Below are 23,696 nucleotides of genomic sequence, written 5' to 3'. Positions count from 1 at the left end.
AATACTTTCATAATTCTTGTCTTATTTGTTACTTTTGCCTGAATTTAAATTTTTTTACTTAAAAAATGCTTAATTGGCTGCTGAAATAGGGTGTGTCCTTTTTTTTGTCATGGACTCACGAGCCGGGGTTGTGACCCTTCTGATTCCAGGCCCAGGTCAGTTTCTGTTTTTTTTTATTTAAGGTACTAGTTTTCTTCAGCATCTTGGAAAGAACAAAAAACACTGATTGAGATTAAAATAGGTTATCTGTCATCAGTTAGTAGGAATTGTTTTCATCTCTTTTGATGTTGGTTTGTAAAATTTGGTACTCTGGACTTTGTCTTGGCCTTTTGTCCTAGCATGTACCTATGTTTGTGCATTAGCGTGTCTCTAATGGAGTCATAGGAGTTGGTGTCAGGTGGAGGGAAAGTGCAGCCTAAAGCAGACTTCCAGTTTTTAACCGCAGCGTCGAAGTAGTGCAGTTCAGTAGTTCGACAGCCAACTCGTTGGAATTTTTAACATTCCTCAGCAGGCGCACTGCTTCTTTGCTAATGCTTTCCTTAAATGCAACTTTCTTAAACTGAAGAGGGTATATCTGAATTTAAGTCAGCCAAGGATGACTGTTTGTTAGTCCATGTTTTCACAGAGCAGAAAGTTGTCAGAGTAGGACTTTCTTTTTGTGGTTCTTCTGCAGTCTACGTAAGTGGACCACCTAAGCTGCTCACTGTGCAATTAGCTTTTATAGGAGCTAAAAGGCCCTCTTGAAATTTGACAAAGGCACTTACAGCTGAACCAGCGGTCCACCCAGATAATTAGAAATAGTTTCACAAGTTTTTCATCACTGACTTGACTGTCAAGTGTTTGAAGTGTCTATTGATTTTTTTTTTCTTTCTCTGTCCCACGTGAAACCCTGGCGGAGTGGTTTCTAGATAAAAGGAGGGGAAGGATACTCTGCTGGATATGATGGCAATGAATATACATTGGCACTCTTCCAGAACTGTCTCCTTGTGTAAAGCCTACGAGTGAAATTCGCCTTGCCAGTAGTTAGCTCTGCCCACCACTTACTGAGCTTTGCTGCAGAGACAGAGGGGGGCCAGAGATGGGGAAGAGCAGCAGAAGCAGCAGCACATCACAGGACAATAGGCACCACAAATGTTCATACTCTGTTGGTGGATTTTAAAGCGTTCCGCATTTGTCCTGTATTACACCCACCTTATTTGCAGCTGGTCATGCAAAGAACAAAACTATATTGTGCTTTAGTATAAAATTGTGACAGTGGGTGCTGAACTTTATCTCTTAGTTATTGCCCAAACATGCCCCACTTCTCCTCGTTCGCACAGGTATTCATCAGTTCCTCTACTGATATCAGTGGAATTCCTCGATCCAGACTCGCGGTCGGATGCTGCTTGTGTCGTTTGTCTCCCAACATGCCTCTTAGGATTTTTTTTCCTCCTCAAGGTGTTGGCTTCTCAGGCTTGCTCAATCGTAAGAGTAGGCTGGTGCGTGGTTTGCTGCCAAATATCCGAAATGAGGCAAAAGCAGACAAAAGAGTGGAACAAGAGTCAGACTGATTGAGGGAGTATGAAATGGTTGAGATTCTGCTGTGCTTCTGGTTCTTCATGGTAAACCTCAGTTTACTTCTCGCTTCTCCGCAACCTTTATATGATGGGGAATTGGTTTGTGTAGTCTGTTGATTTCTTGTTTTAATCTACCATTTAATATGTTGCAGAAAAGAGTTGTGTAACCAAATGACAGCTGGTCAATTTAGGTCTTTGTCTGGTATCCTTCAATCCTCACATCTTCCTACTATTCATAGTCTGATTACCGACATTAACTGTAAGGTTTAAGTAGTGACAGCAACATATTTTTGGTCATGCTGTATTACAAATGGAGGAGTTAAAATATCTGACACCTTGTTCACAAGTGATGCTATAATGTAACTGCAGCTGACCAGATTGATGGCTTGTCTGCAGGAATGACGGCGTTGCTTCAGTCTGTCATGATGGGGAAAAAAGATCTAAGCCAAAAAGCAAAGCTTTCGATTTACTAGTCCTTCTATGCTCCAGCCCTTACCTATGGTCATGAGTTATGAATCATATTGATAAAAAGAACAAGATCCTGGATAGAAACCTTTGAAATGAGCTTCTTTCGTACATTGGCTGAGCTCAGCCTTAGAGACAAAGTGAGGATCTCTGTTATTTGGGGAAGGTTTTGAGCTGCTGCTCCTCTGAATTGAAAGGAGTCCACTGAGGTGGGTCAAGCAGGGTCAGGATATCATCTCTTTTAAGGTTTTCTGGACATGTCCCTCTGGGAGGAGACCCCTGATAGACCAAGAACTTGCTGGGAAAACTGTACCACCCTTCTGTCCTCGGAACTCCTTGAGATCCCCGGGATTGAGCTGGACAATGTCGCTGGGAAGAGGTATGTCTTGGTTTATCTCCCAATTTCTATTAAGCTGGATGGATGGTGTTTAAAGAAATGCAGCGTTGTCCCTCCTCTGTCTGTGGTTGTGCACTGCCGCTCAACTGGCTGAAAGAAGTCTACTATACTTTTGCTTTGGTTGCAAAAAAGATAAATTTGACTGTTTGGAAAAATTTCCAGATGCTATATTTGTTACTCTATAGAGAGCAGAATGGCAAAAAGAGCACTTAGAGGGAGCTATGTATCTAAATAAAAATAAATGTTCCTTACAACTTTATTAATCAATAAATATAACATTATGGGCAATAATTGCTGCTTTTCTTTTTTAAATAAAAGTAGTTACATCAGATTTTTTTTGTTGTAAATACTGTCAAACTGGTATTCCTGCTTCACATTATTACATTGCGAGAATCTCATTCCTGCCCATGCTTACTTTTTGAAGCTTATGTTATCCTGAGCTTAATCTGGTTTAGGTTTTGTTCACCAGCTCACACAAGCTTTTAATTCTGAAAGCTGAAGTGAGGTTCCCGTGCCAAGCAATTTTCAAAGACTTCAGTGTGTTGGAATGGGGCCCCAGTTCTGCCCAAGCCAGCACAGAGGGACCTTTGTGCCTGCTGCCCAACAGCCCAGTCGGCCCTCAGAGGGGAGAAAGATTAGGAGCCAGGGACCACCAATAGACTAAAGGGTAGGGTGCCTCTTTGAAAGCCAATGGTGTCAGGCAGACAGCCCCTTATCCTATTCAAGCACACAGTAATTACAAGCTTGTAGGGCAATCCCTTGAATCTTTTGTCAGAGCTTTGGTAACACTTGCCCAATGTGCTGGGAAACCTTGTTCCTTCTGTATTTGACAACCTAGGATGAAGAGTCTTTCAACTGCAACGTGTTGCCCTTTATCTAAGGGAAACAAGCAAGCCAGCCAGCTCAGCAAAAACATTCCCCACAGTGGAACGCTGGGTTAAAGAAGCCTGTTTCGTGACGACTGATTTAGGATGTTCCTGTTTCTGATTCATGATGTGATTCATCTGTCCAGCTGAGTTACTCCCATCTGTCTTTCTCCTTTAGTTCCCTGTAATTTGTGGGTTTGTTATGTCAGAAGATGCTGGAACGCGTTCTGAGTAACACACAGGCTCATGAACATATGAACAGTCATCTGTGGCTCATTGTGGACCATGACTGGAGTTTCAGTTAAGGGGTCAAAGCCTCAATAAGAGGAATCTGAATGAATTCAGTCAACAGGTGCTAACAGTCTGGGCATGTTCTACAAACCTGTAAAGAAAAATAGCTTAAACAGACAAGGTTGACAGGATGAGTTGGAACAAGGCTGTTGTGTACTGTGGATCGTCTGTTTTTGTCTTTTTCTTTCTGCCTGTTTTCAGCCTTTTCTTCTTCCGGAGCGTGAGCACTTTGCTCCCTCTCCCAACCACATCTCTGGGGGCCAGACACTCAAAGGATATACACTGTTGGTTGCATTTTTACGTACACTCATGGGCATAAAGGTCATATTTATTGTCATAATTATTTCAGGCCTTAAATGAAACATTTGATCAGTTCTTTTATCAAAATTGACTGACTTTACAGATGGGGTTTCACACTCCTCAAGGGCCGGTGTCCTGCAACCTTTAGACGTGTCCCTGCTGCAACACACCTGAATCAAATGGCTGAATTACCTCCTCAGTATGCAGTCAAGTTCTCCAGAGTCCGATTAATGACCTTGATTGCAGCAGGGACACATCTAACAGCTGCAGGACACCGGCCCTTGAGGACTGGGGTTTGACACCTCTGCTTTACAGCCACCAACTTTACTGATTTATTATTAAAACTGACCCAAATTTGAATTTATTGTTCAATTTCTCTTATTCACACAGGGTCAAAATTGAACATATACATACTCAAATGTATACATTCACCACCTTTAATATTTGGATAAATGTTCCTGACAAAGTTTCAGAAAAAACACTGTTTTTGTAGCTGTAGGTCTGGTTGGATGTTTCATCCCTCTTCTTATCAGGATTTGTGCAATTTCACAGTTTTGAGGTGTTTTTGGGATCATCCTGTTGGAACACTCAGTTTCATCCATGTTTCAGTCGTCTAGCTATGGACTTGAGATGAAGTTGAAGAACCACATTGTGCATTGTGGCAGCACCACTGGGAATGAAATAGACCCTCAGCATGATGCTCCCACCGTGCTTTACGGCAACACATTGTTTGAAAGTCTTTGTTCTTCAAACACACAAAGTCATTGTGGCAAAGCCGCTCAATCTTCGTCTCTTTTGCCCATAAAACCTTTGTATGCAAGATATACAACTTCCCACTGTGAGTGTACCTAAATTTCTGAGCAGCACTGTATATCTTAATGCAAGTACATATAGTTAATAATCTCTGTATGTGTGTAAATATCTGAATGTATTTTAGAGCGTTAAGATGGCTAAGCAAGGTCATGAAAGTGTAACCATCATTTAATCTGAAAAACCATGACGACAGCCTGACTGTTCAGGATTCAGATTACAGGGCCTGTTTTCTGGGACATTTATGTGTGTCTGTGTATGAGCACGTGCAGTGAGTTGGTTCTCTTCCTGGTCCCCTTCGCAGACGGCTGCGTGAGGAAACCAGGCAAAACCCTGTGGGACTGGACCTGCAATTTAATTTACATTCTATGATTATTTGCTCACTGAGATTAAAAGGGTCTTTGTAGGGCGTGAATATTGTTTAAAATTAATCAAGTTTTTTTTTTATCTGCTCAGAAAACTCGATTAATTTTAATTCCCCAAAGAGGAGCCTTGAGTTCTTTCCAATTTCTGGCAACAAAAAGACAAAGGAAATAATTCCTGTTTGACAGATTGAAGATCCTATGTTAATACTTGAAGATGTTTTGCAAAAACATTCGTTTCCTTAGAAGTTGTCACATTTGGTCAAATTACAACCATGTTTTTCCGTATTATTGGGATATTATGTGATCAACACAAAGTAGTGCATTTTTGTGAAGTAAACAGAAAAAGTTACTTATTTAATTATTTATTTTTTTGTACAAATAGCTGAACAGTGCGGCGTACATTTGTATTCAGTCCCCCCATCAGAACCCCCCTGTCATTGCTGATACAGCTGCAGCTGCAAGTCTTTTGGGCCCCACCTGCTGCTAAATTCACACTGCCAGCTCCACAGTAATAATGTTAGAAAAGACTGAGTTGGGTATTGATAAATGCTACAGGTAACAGCAATAAAGGAGAAAAAGAAAACATGGTAAGTTAATGTACAGATTTTTTTTTTGTCAGAAAACATTCAGTATGGGTGGCTGAGGATACTCTGCCTGAGGTATTTCTAAAAACTGAATTGTCTACACTGCAGAGCTTTGAGAATACATCTCCTGCACTCTTCACTCGACTTGTAAATTGACGTCGATACATCAAACAAACTGCACTGTCTAGGGAGCATTTGACCTGTATTTCAAATGTTTCCTCCACTGTGGAACTGTGGCATAGTGCACATTTTCCTCAGGCATAATGCTTTACTTTTTTTAATTGAGAAACATCCATTTTCTAACTTTTTTCCTCTTAAATGAAAGCTGAGCATCATTTTTCTTGAACATGCAATGGATCTTGATGTTTTGATGGAGTATGAAGCTGTCTGAGCTGAGGGCTTTGGCTGTGCACTTTCAGCTGGTGACTATTGTGATGACTGGTCTGAGTAAGGGAACAGTTTTAATCTCCCTCTGTGTATCACTGCCAAATTGGCTCAATTTGTCAGATGGAGGATCAGTGCCCATTTTTTTAGGTGACTTTTAAGGCATGCTGATGTGCAGGTGGGATTGTTTGATCTTAAAAACTGCAATTTAGCAAACAAATAAGGAAGATATCAGAAGCCACTAGCCTTGAACCGATGGGCTTGGACATTTACTGGTTGAGAGATTGAAGTTCTTTAATGGAATATATACAGTAACTTGCAAAGGTATTCATACGACGTGAATTTTTCCAAACTACAAAACAAATGTCAGTGTATTTCATTTGGCATTGAGGTGATAGATCAACTCAAAGTAGTACATAATTGTGAAGTGAAAGGACAACGAGGAAGATTTTCAAAAGTTCTTTGACAAATATAAACCAGAAATGTTTGGTGTGCATTTCTTTCCAGCCCTCTTTTCCCTGATACCCCTAAATGAAAACAAACGCATCCAACCAGCGTTCTCTGGGGATGAGTTTCTTCTGCAGGGGGGAGGGAAACGGGTCAGAAGTGATGAGAGATTTACGCCTGGGTAATCTGAAGTGGAGATCCACCTTCTAGCAGGACAGCAGCCCTAAACACTCAACTAGAGGTGCAATGGAATGGTTTAGATAAAATAATAAGCATGTGTTCTAATGGCCTAGTCAAAGTACAGATATGAATTCACTTCGGAATCTGTGGCAGGACTTCTCTAGATCCTTTTCATCCAATATTAAAACGTTGCATTGGTTCCTCTTTTTCCTCCCGCTTTACAATTATAAGCTGCTTTGTGTTGATCAGTCACAAAAATACTTTTGCAAGGCACTAAAATCTTGGTTTCTTGTATTTTCATCATAGTAATCTTTTGTTTGCATAAATCACAATAAAAATACATCACTTTGGATCTACAATTTGTAGTTTAACTCTTCTTTTCAACCTACATTTCTATGTTTAGCCCTTGGTGCTTATGCCGGAATTAGTTCAAAAAGTATGCTGCCTTATCTGAAATGAAACACTTCTGTAACTTTTAAATTTATGTAGCCACTAAAGGAAAATATTTACATTAATTCTGCAGATGCCTGTTTGCAGCTTATATTTGTGTGGCTGACATGCATGTGCATGATTTAGACATTTTGTGAGATTGTTTTAGAACATGAATCTTTAACAATTTCCTTTTGTCCAACAATCAATATCTCTGTTTTTTATGTGTTGTAAATCATGAATATAATTTCTACATCAAGCTTGTTCCTATTTCTTTTTTTACAGGGGAGGCTTTAAGTCAATATGTAAATACATATAGATTTTTGGTTATTTTCTCCTATGGATATTTCTGCACAATCCTGATATATCTTTGAATTTCTTTTCAGGGTTCTGTGATTGGAGTAGGGAACATGCCAAGCGCCAGAATTGGTGCAGCTAAGGAGGCATTATGCAAGCTTGTGTGCTGAGGAGCTCTCATGCCTCATCACTTGTTGATCCCAACAATCAAATTTGCTCATGAGGTCAGCGAGTAGCAACCAGTCCCAGAAGCAACCATGCCCGTCTACTAAGTGCCTTTAGCCTTTGGCACTGGTGTCATGACCAGCCTGAAGCACCCACCAATGGAGTGCACGGTTGGGGGCTCCATCCCTGCCACTAATGAGTTTTACACTGGGCATCTTCGACCAGTTATTGGAGGGGCTTTGGCGGCCCGCACAGACAACTTCCATGCCACTGTGAGCACAGGAATGCCTAAAATGGGTGTTCGGGCTCGGGTGGCGGACTGGCCCCCAAGAAAAGATATTCCAGGGCCTCAGTGGCACTCATCTGCTGATGCTGGGGTGGGCATGCCCTCTGTTATTAAAGGTCACATTAAGTTAGGTTCTGCTTTGAGCCCTCAGGACTCCTCTATGCTCCGTAACATTCATAACTCCCTGAAGAGTCGAACCCATGCTCTGCCTCACAGCTACAGCCCTGACAGCCGTTACCTGGCTCCAGGAGACTACAGAGGTCCTGCACACAAAAACTCACGACAGAGACGGGTTCGTCAACGCAGCAACAGTGACATGACTATTAGCGAGATGGAAGGTAGTGGAGACAGTGGAGAAGACTGGGCTCCGTCAGTAGCAGCCAAATGGTCCCCTCTTCACCGGGAATATGGCAGCACCTCGTCAATAGATCAACACGGAATAGCTAAAGATAGCTTCTTTGAAATGCTGAAGGGTTATCAAGAGGACAAAGTTGACCAGCGTAGTCCTGCTCCGGAGAACCTAGAGGACATTCTAAATGTTGGGATAAAGCTTCAGGAGCTTCAGGAAGATGTCACAGATGGACATCTGCTAAAACCCAGAGACAGGGACAAGCCTCCGAAAAGACGCACCAAATCCGAAACAGGAGGAGAGTCTATATTCCGGAAACTTAAGAATGCACGAGGTGAGTTGGACTCCTCAAGAGCTGGTTCTGACGTGGAGGACAGTCGGATGGAGGACGCAGCCCCTCTTCTAAAACCCTGGGTCTGTGAGAAAGGCTTTGCCCACTACGATGTTCAGAGCATCCTTTTTGACTTCAACGAAATTACTCAGCTTCGACAGACTGCAGGAAAGAGGAAAAACACCACCACTGGGGCATCCGCTGCTGCCGTAGCCTCTGCTACCTCCACTCTCTCATCTACCCACAGCCTGCCTTACAGCTCCCCCAGTGGAAGCCAAGAAGAGCTCAGCTCCAGAGACAGCCCGAGCTTGGATGCAGGAGATGAACAGAGCAATGAAATGCTGCTGAGCTGCCCCTGCTTCCGCAATGAAATCGGCGCTGATGGGAACCGGAGGCGCAGACTGGGAGCAGTTGAGCTTGGCACAATAGGATATCCTGGACTTGTTGGTGGTGGAGCAGGTAGCAGTGGCTCAGGGACCATGACTGGAGAAGGTCATGTATATGAAACATCTTTGAGCACACACTGCACTAATGCTGGTGTAGCTGTTCTCGAGGGACCGAAGGAGGGACCAAGCACAGTCAGCGAAAAGGGGAAGCAGTACATTGTGGAACACGTGGACCTAGGAGCTTACTATTATAGAAAGTTTTTCTACCTTAGAGGTAAGATGCATTTTCTGTGTGGATCAGAAGTTTACATACACTTATGTAAACTTAATGTTCAGCTTTTATTGATGCACTTGAACTGCTGCTTTTAGGGTGAATAATGAAATTAATTGGATTTTCACTTGAAAAATGTTTTGAAAGAAGAGCAAGATTTAGGTGCACAAGTTCAATGTTATTGTAGTTTTTATAAACACAGGTTTAAACATATACAGGGGTTGGACAATGAAACTGAAACACCTGGTTTTAAACCACAATAATGTATTAGTATGGTGTAGGGCCTCCTTTTGTGGCCAATACAGCGTCAATTCATCTTGGGAATGACATATACAAGTCCTGCACAGTGGTCAGAGGGATTTTAAGCCATTCTTCTTGCAGAATAGTGGCCAGGTCACTACGTGATACTGGTGGAGGAAAACGTTTCCTGACTCGCTCCTCCAAAACACCCCAAAGTGGCTCAATAATATTTAGATCTGGTGATTGTGCAGTCCATGGGAGATGTTCAACTTCACTTTCATGTTCATCAAACCAATCTTTCACCAGTCTTGCTGTGTGTATTGGTGCATTGTCATCCTGATACACGGCACCGCCTTCAAGATACAATGTTTGAACCATTGGATGCACATGGTCCTCAAGAATGGTTCGGTAGTCCTTGGCAGTGACGCGCCCATCTAGCACAAGTATTGGGCCAAGGGAACGCCATGATATAGCAGCCCAAACCATCACTGATCCACCCCCATGCTTCACTCTGGGCATGCAACAGTCTGGGTGGTACGCTTCTTTGGGGCTTCTCCACACCGTAACTCTCCCGGATGTGGGGAAAACAGGAAAGGTGGACTCATCAGAGAACAATACATGTTTCACATTGTCCACAGCCCAAGATTTGCGCTCCTTCCACCATTGAAACCGACGTTTGGCATTGGCATGAGTGACCAAAGGTTTGGCTATAGCAGCCCGGCCGTGTATATTGACCCTGTGGAGCTCCCGACGGACAGTTCTGGTGGAAACAGGAGAGTTGAGGTGCACATTTAATTCTGCCGTGATTTGGGCAGCCGTGGTTTTATGTTTTTTGGATACAATCTGGGTTAGCAACCGAACATCCCTTTCAGACAGCTTCCTCTTGCATCCACAGTTAATCCTGTTGGATGTGGTTCATCCTTCTTGGTGGTATGCTGACATTACCCTGGATACCGTGGCTCTTGATACATCACAAAGACTTGTTGTCTTGGTCACAGATGCGCCAGCAAGACGTGCACCAACAATTTGTCCTCTTTTGAACTCTGGTAGGTCACCCATAATGTTGTGTGCATTTCAATATTTTGAGCAAAGCTGTGCTCTTACCCTGCTAATTGAACCTTCACACTCTGCTCTTACTGGTGCAATGTGCAATCAATGAAGACTGGCTACCAGGCTGGTCCAATTTAGCCATAAAACCTCCCACACTAAAATGACAGGTGTTTCAGTTTCATTGTCCAACCCCTGTACATGCACCCCCAAATAATATGTGAAGAAATGTCTCTCATCAAGCGGTAGAGAACACTTGGTAGCCATCAATAAACTTTTGGCATAATTCTGACTGAATGTATTTTAGAGTTCGTTTAAATTGGTTTATATATTTTTCATAAGGTTCTCTTTGCGGTTTTTCAAGAAGCTTAATGCGAACCTGCTTTATCAATTCCTACAACAGTTTGTGTTTGAGGTCATTTTCCCATTGGAAAACCTAGCTTTGCTTGAAAGTTTCAACCTACTAGGTTCAGTACCATTGTCAGGGAAACAGACCCTCAGCATGATGCTTCCAGCACCATGCCTGACAGTGAAAGTGTTCTGAGGTTTGAAATCCTCACCTCGACACCTCCAAATATTTGGGATCATCTTTAAATACCCAATTTTGTTCAGGTTTTACCCATCAGACTCAAACTGTCAACTTTGTTTGAGATGAAATTGGTTAGCCTGTTGAGGAGCAACCCGAGAAACCACCAACTCTCAAACCTATCATAAATGGGAACATGCTGGAGCACTTGTCTCACCAATCCACACTGAAGTGAGTTTTACATTAACTTAACTTTAACTGTGAGCGTGTTGATCAAGAAAGAAGCAGCTGCTCCAAAATCCACACCTTTAAGCATGGCGGAAATATGCAGCTGCCCACCGGTTTTCCAATCAGATGAAACAATGATTGAAACATTTTTTTTGCATGACACGTCGTTTTTTGGATGAGTTTATGTAAAATGTTAAAACTGATAATGACTTTACCAGCTATCAAACATGGTGATGGCAGCATAAGGCTGAAGGTCTATTTCACTGCCTGTGGTACTGGTATCCTGCACAAAATGAAAGGAATAATGGAGAAGGACTATCTACGAATTCTTAAACTTCACCAGAAATTATCAACTAATAATTTTCAACACACATGGGAAATGGTTTTGGAATCAATATAGCAGGCTAACATTTAGGTTCTGGATTAGCTCCAAAGTCAGCCCTATTGAAAATTCATGGAATATGCTAAAAGCTCACTTAGTGCGAGGAAACCACACAGAGTTGCACCAGAATCCTGGATAATAGTGCCTGTATGTAAAATTTTGACTTGTCTGGAATAGCGGAAATCCTTAAAAGTTTAAACGATGTCCCAATTGTTTATTTTCAAACTTTGTTGAATTTGTTTGTTGCATCATTGTTACAGCCAGAAAATAAATGTTTAAACAGAATAAAAATCCAAAATTATCTCATTGATGCAGGTGATGAGTGCATAAATCTTCTTACCAACACTATAAAGGCGTGACAATTTAATGTGACCTTTTTCCTGCTCCTCAGAGCACTGGAACTACTTCGGTATAGATGAGGCTCTGGGTCCAGTTGCTGTGAGCCTGCGCAGAGAGAAGCTGGAGGAGGAAAAAGAGCGAGGGCAGCAGTATAACTACCGCATCATCTTCAGAACAAGCGAGGTCAGACATGCCTGCAACACCTTTTTATAACACACTTTTTCTATTCCAACTGCACACAGCATTTTAATAATGCAGACTTTTATTTTGGTATTCACTAATTTGGAGATTTAATAGCTAAAATGTATTGCAAAAAACTTTTTTATGTTCTCACTGTCAACTTTATTTATTATTCATTCAAGTCTGTTTGCATGCTCTTTAATGAAAACCAATTAAATGTAAAGTTGCATTGCTTGTTTTTTAAATTTTTTTAATTATTATCATTACGCAACTTTCCTTCAAGCTATTCAGCTGTCTGCTGGATGTCAGTAATGTGTGAAGAAACTTCAGGAAGTGCAGTCATCCTCCAACCCTGAAGGCCTGTCAGCAACATAAAACCACCGTGTGAAAAGCCTCACCTTTCAGTTAAATAAAAATCTTTTTTAATTTCAGAGTTTGATTCCACTCCCATGGGCTCATCTTCGGAAATCTGGTTTTAATTTTGGTTTATAGGATTTAATGGCATGCATTCCCAGACACAGAATCATCTACTTGTTTTTGTTTTAAGGGGGTTGAGCCAGGACAGGTGCATGTGAATTAAACTTCACAGGTTAGACTGATGCACCACCCCCACTCCCTCTTGCAAACATTGGGAACACTGGCCCATTGTAAACAACAGGTCAGCACAGCCTCCAGCTTGCAGGAAAGAGGGAGTGTCCATCTGTTCCAGCTGCTAAGATAGCTGGTTGTTTGAGTTCAGTCCCAGGAGCTCAGCACAATGTACACTTTGTGCTACAGAATGCTTGAACAGGCCAACCTACCTTTTTGTTTTACTCCGTTTCATTTTATACTTACCCTAAGATTTGAGTCAGAATTGCCTTTTTTCATTTTGTTATCTTCAAAATTGTAAAAGGAGACGGGTATTAAAATCTCTGCAGCCTGTGCTGATGTTTATTTTGTTGGGTCAGGGAAGGCCTATTTAGCCGCAGTTCAAAGAATGTCAAAAATTCCCTAGGAGCATTCTTTATCCGTTACCTTGCCATAATCTTCCTTTATGTTTCAACCCATCCAGCTGACAACTCTTAGAGGTTCAATACTGGAGGATGCAGTGCCTTCTACGTCCAAACATGGGACCACCCGAGGTCTGCCTATCAAAGACGTACTGGAGTACCTTCTCCCAGAACTGGATCTGCTCTGCCTTAGACTGGCTCTCAACACTCCCAAAGTCACAGAGCAGCTGATGAAGCTCGATGAACAAGGGGTAGGAGGATGACACACAGGATTAAAAATGATCTGCCGTTTATATATGTATATATATATATATATACACACACACATTTTAAATATACCTAAAATAATATAAAGAACTTTGGGAATTGGAGTCTAAAAGGTATGAAAGTTCTCTGTTTCTGGTCTCCAGCTAAGTTTTCAGGTGAAGGTGGGTGTGATGTACTGCCGAGCGGGCCAAAGCACAGAGGAGGAAATGTACAACAACGAGACCGCCGGTCCCGCCCTGGAGGAGTTCCTCCAGCTGCTGGGGGAGAAGGTCCGCCTCAAGGGTTTCACCAAGTACAGGGCCCAGTTGGACACCAAAAGTAATCTAACACACAAACACAGACACACACACAGTGCATAGTTTTTGGTTTTTACATACAGAGGTATCTCTCTAGCAGCCTATCTACTGGGCTGTGGGTACACAAAACACAGTTTATGTACCTCAAGTTTAAAATCACAGTTTGGTGCGCTTCAATCAAGAAAAACACCTTTGTTTTTTACTTTATTCAACTGAAAAATATTTTTTGTAATTTGTTTTTTATTAATTAGTACTTCAGTCAGAACATGGGAGATAAATGGAGCTAAATACAGGACAATCTGCGTAAAACCTCTTTGAGGTGCAAAATTCTTGAGACTGGGTGGAGGTTCACCTTCCTGTAAAAAGGCCCTAAACCTCCAGGAAGAGCTAGTTTGATCAAAGTATATTCATGTGTTAGAATGGCCCAGTCAAAGTATAGACCTAAATCCAATTAATCTGTGGCAAGACTCTTCACAGACTCTCTCCATCTAATCTGATTATTCTTGAGCTATTTTGCAAAGAACAATGGACAAAAAATGTCCATCTCTAGATGTCGAAAGCTGATGGAGACAAATCCTAGAGGCTCTGTTAAAGCAAAGCTGGGTTCTCTAAAGAATCGAATCAAAGTCATTGCAGATCCACACACAACAACTTTCAGATTATTACTTGAAAACATTCTACAGTATACTTTCTGTTCATTTTTATAATTTTGCATCACTTTGTCTTTGTCAAATAAAATATAAACGTTTGTAGTTTAAAATGTAACAAAGTGCTGAAAATTTCAAGCGACATGAATTCTGTATGCTTATGAGTCATTTGTAGTTGCATAGAAATACATGAGACCACTTTTTGTTCTCTGCAGCTCAATGTGAGGGATTTTGACTTTAGTTTGGATTGAGAAGCAAATACCTTTATAGTACTATTTGGATTTTCTATAAATTTCTAGTTTATACTTTCCCTCTTTGTTCCTGTTGATGAAAAACAATGCACAGGATACACACATTAAAGAAGTTAAATTTCCCCAAATGAGCATTAATTTTGATCGGCTGGCGTTTATTCAAAGCTCACCATTGTCTCCTTGTCTGGGCTGTGGTGAAAGTGTATCCTGTTGTGTACAGAAAACACAAAGCACAGATGAATGGGAGTAATATTATAGTTTTCGATTCTGCCTTTCTATTCTTCCTGCAGCGGATTCAACTGGCACTCACTCGCTCTACACTTCCTACAAGGACTACGAGATTATGTTTCATGTGTCCACAATGCTGCCTTACACGCCCAACAACAAACAGCAGGTAAACATGGAGAACACATATTGTATGTGGTATAATGTTTGTTGTCTATCAGGATCTGGAAACTGCTCCCTATGAAGACAAATGCCCCAAAGTAAACCTCAGGAATGCAGCAGGTTAATGGCTCTGGAATCAGACCGCTATTTAGCTTTAATTTCAAATAATTACTTTAAAATAAAACTAAACGTGTGTATTTTTACTTTACTTTCATTTTCAAAGTCAGTATTTTTCTTAATAATCTTTGTTGTTCTTCCAGCTGCTAAGGAAGCGCCACATTGGGAACGACATTGTGACCATTGTGTTCCAGGAACCGGGAGCTCACCCTTTCACGCCCAGAGCCATTCGCTCTCACTTTCAGCATGTCTTTATCATTGTTCGAGTGCACAACCCCTGCTCTGACAGCACATGCTACAGGTGGGTCCTAATGTCAGATTATCAAGAGAAAATTTCAAAGTAGAGGCGCTTCTCAGTAAATCTGAATACAATCAAAAAGTTTTTGTATTTCAGTAATTGAGGTAAAAAATTAAAAACTCAGGGAGCTCCATGGTTCAGTGGTGGAGCAGGTGCACCATATGCAGAGGCTACGATCCTCAATGATCTCCGGTATCTCCGGTTCGATTCCCAGTCCTGGGTCTTTTGCTGCATGTCTTCCTCTTCTCTCTGCCCTGTTTCCTGTCCAGCTGCTAATGAATAAAGACCCTATATTGTATAAAGCCTTCACATTTTATGTAAAAACTCATTGTTGGGTTTTTACTAGCTGTTAGTAATAATTATCAAATTAAGTTTCTAATGAATCTATAGAATATGAGTTTAATTGTTTTGATTAAACTGATGCTAATTAGACAGATGCATGCAGCAAAAGCAAGAAAACAGAAAAGTTGAAGAATTCAGTTTTCTTTTTCACAGAACTAGAGAAATGATCATTTTTAGGTCAGCCAGCCTAACCTAAATCTGACCTGACCTATCTCTTCATAGGGCCAGAACCTCTTATGTCGCCCTTTAAATGCTGCCTGTCCCACTCCGTAGTAGTAGCTGTTTTTTTTATTCAGGTATATGCAATCGCATTAGGAGAATCACATTGACTGCAAGGCATGAATCAAACATAAAAGCTTTTTGCATCACCCCCCTCCTCATTTTTACAGATTGTGAGCTGCTCAAGCTATATATACCCATGTACATGTGTTTGATTATGAACATAGACAATTTCTGCAGTGGCTGTTGGTCTTGTGATGATGATGTTGATGATAATGGACCAACTCTTTGCCTTTATCACTAACTCAAAGCCACCTCACTGCATGCACAGATATTATATACACATAGTTGCTCTCTGTCACTCCCTTTGCCCCATTTCTCCATTTTACCCCCTTGTTATACTCACTTGCACACACTGCACACAGTTACACACTTTCCTGCTTGTACACTAATTTACTTGAAGGCTCACTCTTCACACACTGGTAAAATACAGTCTCTCTCCCATCCTCCCACTCCCCCTCCCCGGCTGCCACTTCGCCTCTGGGCTGCATGAGCTGAAGTGGTCTGAAGGAGTTAGTGCCATGCACATGAAGAGCTCTCTTCAGCCGCTCATGGATGTGAGTAAAGAGGAGCGTGCAGAGCAGCGTTTTCTCAGATCTTACAGAGTCCACCCTAGGTTCGGATGGGTCAGGCTTGTCTTCGTTTCCCACACCAGCATCGCGTTCAGGATTCTCTTTTTTTAACCTTTATTTCAGGTTCAGCCATTCTATTCAATCGGCCAGTGGATGTCTTATGATTTTCTTTTCATCCTATTTGGCATCTTCTAAAACATTTGCAGATGTAATGTCTGTTATACTGGTTTACCTTACATACTATATATAGACACAAGATACAGAATCCTGGAGGACAACCCAGTGACTCCTCCCAGAGCCACTAATACTATGAACCTTTTGCTCCTGCTTGATTCACTTGGGACTTAACTCTGATTGTTTTTGCACAGTCTGTCCCTGGATCTTCATCACCAATTCCAGCCAAAAAGAATTGAATTACAAGGCTTTTCTAAAACTGGCTGAATATTTTAGCTACATTGCTTGTCTGTGACTTCACCAGATTCTCAGGATATTGACAATAACCATTGGAGCATGGTACCTTGATGTTGAAGGAAGAGGTGAGTTATTTATTAGAGATGCACTACCATCTACCAGATATTGAAAATGGACAATTTTTCACTGATTGGCTCTGATCGGCAGGCCAGATTAAGATTTTTTTATTCTGTTCTAACCCAAGAACCCCCACCTATTTGGTCTGTAAACACATCAATCTACAGCAAGTGCTTTGATTTAGTTTAATGAAAATTAGATGAACTTTAGAGACATGCTTAAAAGGATAAATGAGGAAGGTCTTGTAATGTTCTCATTTTCTTTTGGACTCAAAACTACAAACTAACCAGTTACATGTTTTTTCTTTTCTGTGTGTTGTATTCCTTAGTAAAAAATAAATGAATCAGTCAAAATTGGAATCAGCAGCTTATACCACTATGAAAACTGGAAATCGGTAGCAGGCAGGAAAAGCTTGATCACTGCATCTCTGTTCAGGGCGTTTGGTTGGGCTCAAAATTGATACCTATGTCAAGGAAACTGTAGCACATTTCCTTCTGTTTGTTATAGTTCAAAATTGGAATTGGGAAATCAGACCTCTATGAAAACTAGAAATCGATTGGTGCATCTCTACTCAGGGATTCTGTGGCGTCTTAGTCCAAAACAAGTCCTATCATCTCACTTTTAAGACTTTTATCCCCCCCTTTCCGGCATTTCTTTAAATTCTTTTAACTTTTTCTTTTGTTTCTTTCTAATTTAGTGAAATTGTTGGCTATGTAACTTTGTGACATGATATCTTTGTTCTCTTTTTAGGCAAAGTTTCAAAATCCTTTCTTTTATACTGTAGCAATTCAGTTTGCACCATCGTGGCAAAATATTCATGGGCCAAAAAAACTGCCGCCACATTTTACGAGTAAACTGGCCCAAATGGTCATCAGAACCAAAATAGATGGAAATACAGAGTAATGCACGGTCGTCGGATAACAATTGAGATATGGGATTTCAGTATTTTTAATGATTATTTATCTCAGTAATTCATGAAAACTCTTTTACTACTACCAATAAAGAACATTTTAAGTGTACGGGTTTGAAGCGATTTGTTTACAGACTGATGTTGGAGGGGGAGGGACAAATAAGTACTAATTGCCCAAAGAATTAATTGACCTAGACACGCACAGGACCTGCATGAGAGAGCCAAAAAGCAATAACTTCAGTTCCTCTAATGTACTGAAACTTCCTGAAACCGTGCTATTATCGACGCTTCATTAAAATTGTTAAAACTTTACAGTATAGTTGATGCAAGGACTTAGTTGGTGCTTTGGTCAGAGCAAAACCATCAGCTGATCATACTCCATGTGCCCATGTCCACTAGTTTGCAAATATTTTATCAGGGAGAAAATGTTTTTGATTTTTGTTCTCTTAAAATTTTATTAGTCTATTCTAACCTCTTAATAAGGAGGGTGTTATGATTTGTTGAGTCATACAGTTATGAAAAATCTGTTGTTGCTCACTGCTGGGTAATGCTTTGGTCATATTGAGCCAGTACAGCGCATTAGAGGAGTAAGTGGCCTAAAGCCAGCATGGTGCTAATCTGCTGCTTTCAACCGCTGGCTCAAAGTCACACGAGGCCAGCGAGTAGGATTGCATAACCAGATCTTTGTTTGGGAAATGTAGGTTGTTTGTGTTTGCTAACTCCAACCTCTGTGCTTGTTCTACATACCATGATGTTGTGGAGCATAGAAGGGCGACGGCAATGAGAGCTGGCTTGTCATCTGAGGTCGAATGCATAGTTTCTATACGTCAGGATCAGTAAGGCGTGGTTTACAACATTTCTGCTGCAGGCACTGGCTGCGTGATCAGTTTAATTGGGTGGGTCGAGTCTTGTCAGGATTGTCACATCAGTTTATCATACACAGCGTGTTGATTGTTATTACTTAGCTTAGCTTTTTTGTTTGCAAGCTGCCTAATATGTATGAATCTCTCACTTTAGAGCCATGTAGTTTGCTTTAGGAAGCTAGCTATTTTATTGTGAATAAAACCTGCTTCTGCTGATTTTGTGCCAAGGTTTTTGTCAACAACGGGTTTCAGGGAATGTTACAAACACCTGCTCACTAATTTATAGCGATTTTACTCCATTGTTGGAACAAGAGCAGTGGCGATTAACAGGAGCAGGAGAGCTTTGTAAGAATTTAAGACTCTTCTTTGTATTACATACAGTGGGGAGAACAAGTATTTGATACACTGTCAATTTTGCCGGTTTTCCCACTTACAAAGCATGTAGAAGTCTTTCTATTTTTAACATAGGTACTCTTCAACTGTGACGGAATCTAAAACAAAAATCCAGTAATTATTAAGTATTTAATTTGCAATTTATTGCAAGACATAAGCATTTGATAATCAGAAACAACAAAACTTAATATTTGGTACAGAAACCTTTGTTTGCCATTCCAGATATCAGACGTTTCCTGTAGTTCTTGACGAGGTTTGCACACACTGCAGCAGGGATTTTGGACCACTCCTCCATACAGATCTTCTCCAGATGCTTCAGGTTTCGGGTTTGTTGCTGGCCAATACAAACGTTCAGCTCCCTCTAAAGATTTTCAGTTGGGTTCAGGTCTGGAGACTGGCTAGACCACTCCAGGACCTTGAGAAGCTTCTTACGGAGCCACTCCTTAGTTGTCCTGGCTGTGTTGCTTCGGGTCGTTGTCATGCTGGAAGACCCAGCCATGACCCATCTTCAATGCCCTTACTGAGGGAAGGAGGTTGTTGACTAAGATCTCCCGATACATGGCCTCATCCATCCTCCCCTCAATACGGTGCAGTGTTTCTACCTCCATGCTTCATGGTAGAGATGGAGTTCTTGGGGTTGTACTTATCCTTCTTCTTCCTCCCAACATGGCGAGTGGAGTTTAGACCAAAAAGCTCTATTTTTGTCACAGACCACATGACCATTTCCCATTCCTCCTCTGGATCATCCAGATGGTCATTGGTGAACCTCAGACGGGCCTAGACATGTGCCGGCTTGAGCAGGGGGACCTTGCGTGCGCTGCAGCATTTTAATCCATGGCGGCGTAGTGTGTTACTAATGGTTTTCTCTGAGACTGTGGTCCCACCTCTCTTCAGGTCATTGACTAGGTTCTGCCGTGTAGTTCTGGGCTGATCCCTCACCTTCCTCATGATCATTGATGCCCCTAGAGGTAAGATCTTGCATGGAGCTCCAGACTGAGGGAGATTGACCTTCATCTTGAACTTTTTCCATTTTCTTATAATTGCGCCAACAGTTGTTGCCTAAAAATCTGATAAGTGTGGAGTGCATTTGTTTTGGCAAATGGTACTTTGTATTGCTTCCCTTCAACAATGGCTTTCTTTTCACCTCTTTTCCAAAGTTGCTAGATTTGTGGATAAGACTCAGTTGTCATCAGAATCCCCTACCTGCGATGTGGATCTTCAGCTTCTGAAGACTTACCATGTGCCTCTTGGCTGCTTTGCTGACTGTTTCCTCGCTCAACCCGTGAATTTAGGTGCAACAAATTTATACTTAGAATAAATTACAAACACACTACCTCCGTTTACTTATTTGGTGACTTGTGAAGGCAATAAGAGGACTGGGTTTTGTTTCAGAGTATTAGAGTAAAGAGGATACAAATGCAGACCACATTCTTTCATTTCTGGAAAAATGTTGAAAACTCAATTTAGTTTATTTATATACTGCTGATTCACAACAAATGTTGTTCCAAAGCACTTTAGAAAACACAGATCCAATTGAATATACAGAAATAGTCAATTCAGTTCAGTCATATTAACCGATTCAAGGTCAATTCAATCCTAGTCAAAAAACAAGGCAGTCTGGCTGTTTATTATGCTAATTTGTAAAATGTTTTCTATTGAAGGACGCCCAGCTGATTGCATCAAGTCACTGACTTAAAAGCAATGCCTCCTCCCAAAAAGAGGATGCTTGACTGCATTGGGCCATTGACTTGGGAGCAGTCACTCATACTCAGCAAACGTTTGGTGACAGTGGAAAAGAAAACTCTTCTATAACTAGATAATACCTCAAGCAAAATCATGTATAATTTTCCTTTGACACCAATAATTCAGTTAAATTCACTTCAGTTTTAGTTTATTGTGCAACAAGTAAACTTTTATCTTTGTTGGATTCCTCAGCAGATTAAAACTTGCTGTCAGAAAATACAATCACATGTGCTTCTTTGTGCTGGTAAATCACTTAAAGGCGCATGAAGGCGATGTACCAACAACCAGTTTGACGCCTGTTCTTCCACTGTAGCTGTTTTCACGCAGTTTCACTTTTGTCTCATAATTTCTTATATGTTGGGTCATTGTATTTAAGTAATTATATACCAACCATTTTTTTTCTGTAGATATTTGTAATTTATTTGTGACTTATTTGCTTTTCTTTTGTACACATTACTCATTTTATTTCATATTTATCACTATTATCATATATATTCCTAAATGGTCCATTTTATTGCTAGAGAACATTGTATTTCATTTTATTATGGTTCAAGCATAAAATTACACTCTGTCTTCTCTTATTCTACCTGCAGCGTGGCCGTCACCCGTTCCCAGGACGTTCCCTCCTTTGGTCCTCCGATCCCAAAGGGAGTTACCTTCCCTAAGTCCACTGTCTTCCGGGATTTCCTGCTTGCCAAGGTCATCAACGCTGAGAACGCCGCCCACAAGTCAGAAAAGTTTGGTGCCATGGCGACGCGCACACGGCAGGAGTACCTGCGGGATTTGGCAGAGCGTCACGTGACCAGCACGCCTGTGGAGCCCGCTGGAAAATTCCCCTTCATCTCTCTGGCACCCAAGCGTCGGGAGAAGGTGCGTCCGTACAGCGGGGCGGAGCTGCGCAGCCTCGGGGCCATAACCTGGCAGGTTCACGCAGAAGATCAGGTAGCGGGCGCTGAACGGGAATGCCTACTGGCCATTTCAAATGACTTCATCATCCTGCTGGACCAAGAGGCCAAAGCAGTGGTGTTCAACTGCGCCACACGTGACATCATTGGTTGGTCGACTGGGAGCCCCGCCTCTCTGAAGATCTACTACGAGCGTGGAGAGAGCGTATCCCTTCGATCCATCAACAACAACACAGAGGACTTCGGAGAGGTTGTGAAAAGACTGGAGGTCAGTAAATGATGATGTAAATAAGGTGCTATCACAAAATGTAAGACATGGTTATCTGGAAGTCTTGAAAAATAACTAGTGGTAAAACTGAAAAGCAGCGTACATTTCTAAATGAGGTGGTCTGAGCCCATATGAGCAGGTCGCGCTGTGACTTTGTGCTTACTTAAGAAGTTCCAAGTGAAGAATTTAAGAGTGTGTACTGATAGTAAGCCTAGGGCTATCCCCACCTCTCCCCCTATGCCTTAGCCACCTAATTTAGATAGTGTTGAAAATATTTTATCGAGAAACAGGAAAATCATTCGAAAACCTGAACAATCATCAATTCTCTGATTCTTTGTATGTCATTCCTTAGCATGAGTGCATGTGTTGTGTAAACAGTTATCAAACCTGCAGCAGACATCACAAGAGGAAAATAAATCTTGTAGAGTGTGCTTTAAAATTGATTTATAGCTTCGGTAATGTGTTGTCAATACGTGACTCATCTTATGAGGTCATGGTAAAAAAGGAGACACGTTGATTTCAGAGGTCAGTTACAAGTTTTATTTTTAAATCGACTTAAATTTAGGCAACTAAAAGAGGAGTATTTTAATTTGCAACTTCTATTTATTTATAAGTGCTGAAAAAACTCTGTTCTTAAAGGCTGGAAAGGTGTGCTATTAGTACCCCCCTACTCCACAGAGACAATTGGGATACCCTACCCCTTACATATGGTTAAAGGCTAAAAGTCAAGGTTAAGGGATGAAATGGGATTAACCTGAAGTGTAGACATTTTCTTCCTTTTGCAAAATACCTCTTGCAGCTTTAAAATTGTATACTACTGTTGTTGTTGGTATTATAGCTACATGGATGCATAGCCTCCCAAATATACAACCTCCAAATGCCACTGCTGTTGTATTGACTCTGCTATCATAAGACCTGTAGATTATAAAGCAATACAAGTCCTTCTCAAAAAATTAGCATATTGTGATAAAGTTCATTATTTTCCATAATGTAATGATGAAAATTTAACATTCATATATTTTAGATTCATTGCACACTAACTGAAATATTTCAGGTCTTTTATTGTCTTAATACGGATGATTTTAACATACAGCTCATGAAAACCCAAAATTCCTATCTCAAAAAATTAGCATATTTCATCCGACCAATAAAAGAAAAGTGTTTTTAATACAAAAAACGTCAACCTTCAAATAATCATGTACAGTTATGCACTCAATACTTGGTCGGGAATCCTTTTGCAGAAATGACTGCTTCAATGCGGCGTGGCATGGAGGCAATCAGCCTGTGGCACTGCTGAGGTCTTATGGAGGCCCAGGATGCTTCGATAGCGGCCTTTAGCTCATCCAGAGTGTTGGGCCTTGAGTCTCTCAACGTTCTCTTCACAATATCCCACAGATTCTCTATGGGGTTCAGGTCAGGAGAGTTGGCAGGCCAATTGAGCACAGTGATACCATGGTCAGTAAACCATTTACCAGTGGTTTTGGCACTGTGAGCAGGTGCCAGGTCGTGCTGACTTCCCACTGAGGTGCCTTGATACAGC

General features: G+C 41.2%; 1 protein-coding gene across 1 annotated transcript in view; it reads left to right on the top strand.

Annotated features, from left to right (window-relative positions):
• The window catches only part of LOC124855517 (signal-induced proliferation-associated 1-like protein 1), a 49,110-nt gene that overhangs the window by 15,177 nt on the left and 10,237 nt on the right, over nt 1-23,696 (top strand). The window contains exons 2-8 of the mRNA XM_047345458.1: nt 7,461-9,162; nt 11,974-12,104; nt 13,153-13,341; nt 13,501-13,675; nt 14,842-14,945; nt 15,199-15,356; nt 21,577-22,156. Of these exons, the coding sequence (XP_047201414.1) occupies nt 7,671-9,162; nt 11,974-12,104; nt 13,153-13,341; nt 13,501-13,675; nt 14,842-14,945; nt 15,199-15,356; nt 21,577-22,156 (2,829 nt within the window). The 5' untranslated portion in view covers nt 7,461-7,670. The remainder of the gene's footprint in view (nt 1-7,460; nt 9,163-11,973; nt 12,105-13,152; nt 13,342-13,500; nt 13,676-14,841; nt 14,946-15,198; nt 15,357-21,576; nt 22,157-23,696) is intronic.

The sequence above is a fragment of the Girardinichthys multiradiatus genome, chromosome 19, assembly GCF_021462225.1.
Source record: "Girardinichthys multiradiatus isolate DD_20200921_A chromosome 19, DD_fGirMul_XY1, whole genome shotgun sequence".
Taxonomy (NCBI): domain Eukaryota; kingdom Metazoa; phylum Chordata; class Actinopteri; order Cyprinodontiformes; family Goodeidae; genus Girardinichthys; species Girardinichthys multiradiatus.
The sequence above is the reverse complement of the archived record's forward strand: the minus strand, read 5'-3'. Positions and strand labels throughout refer to the sequence as shown.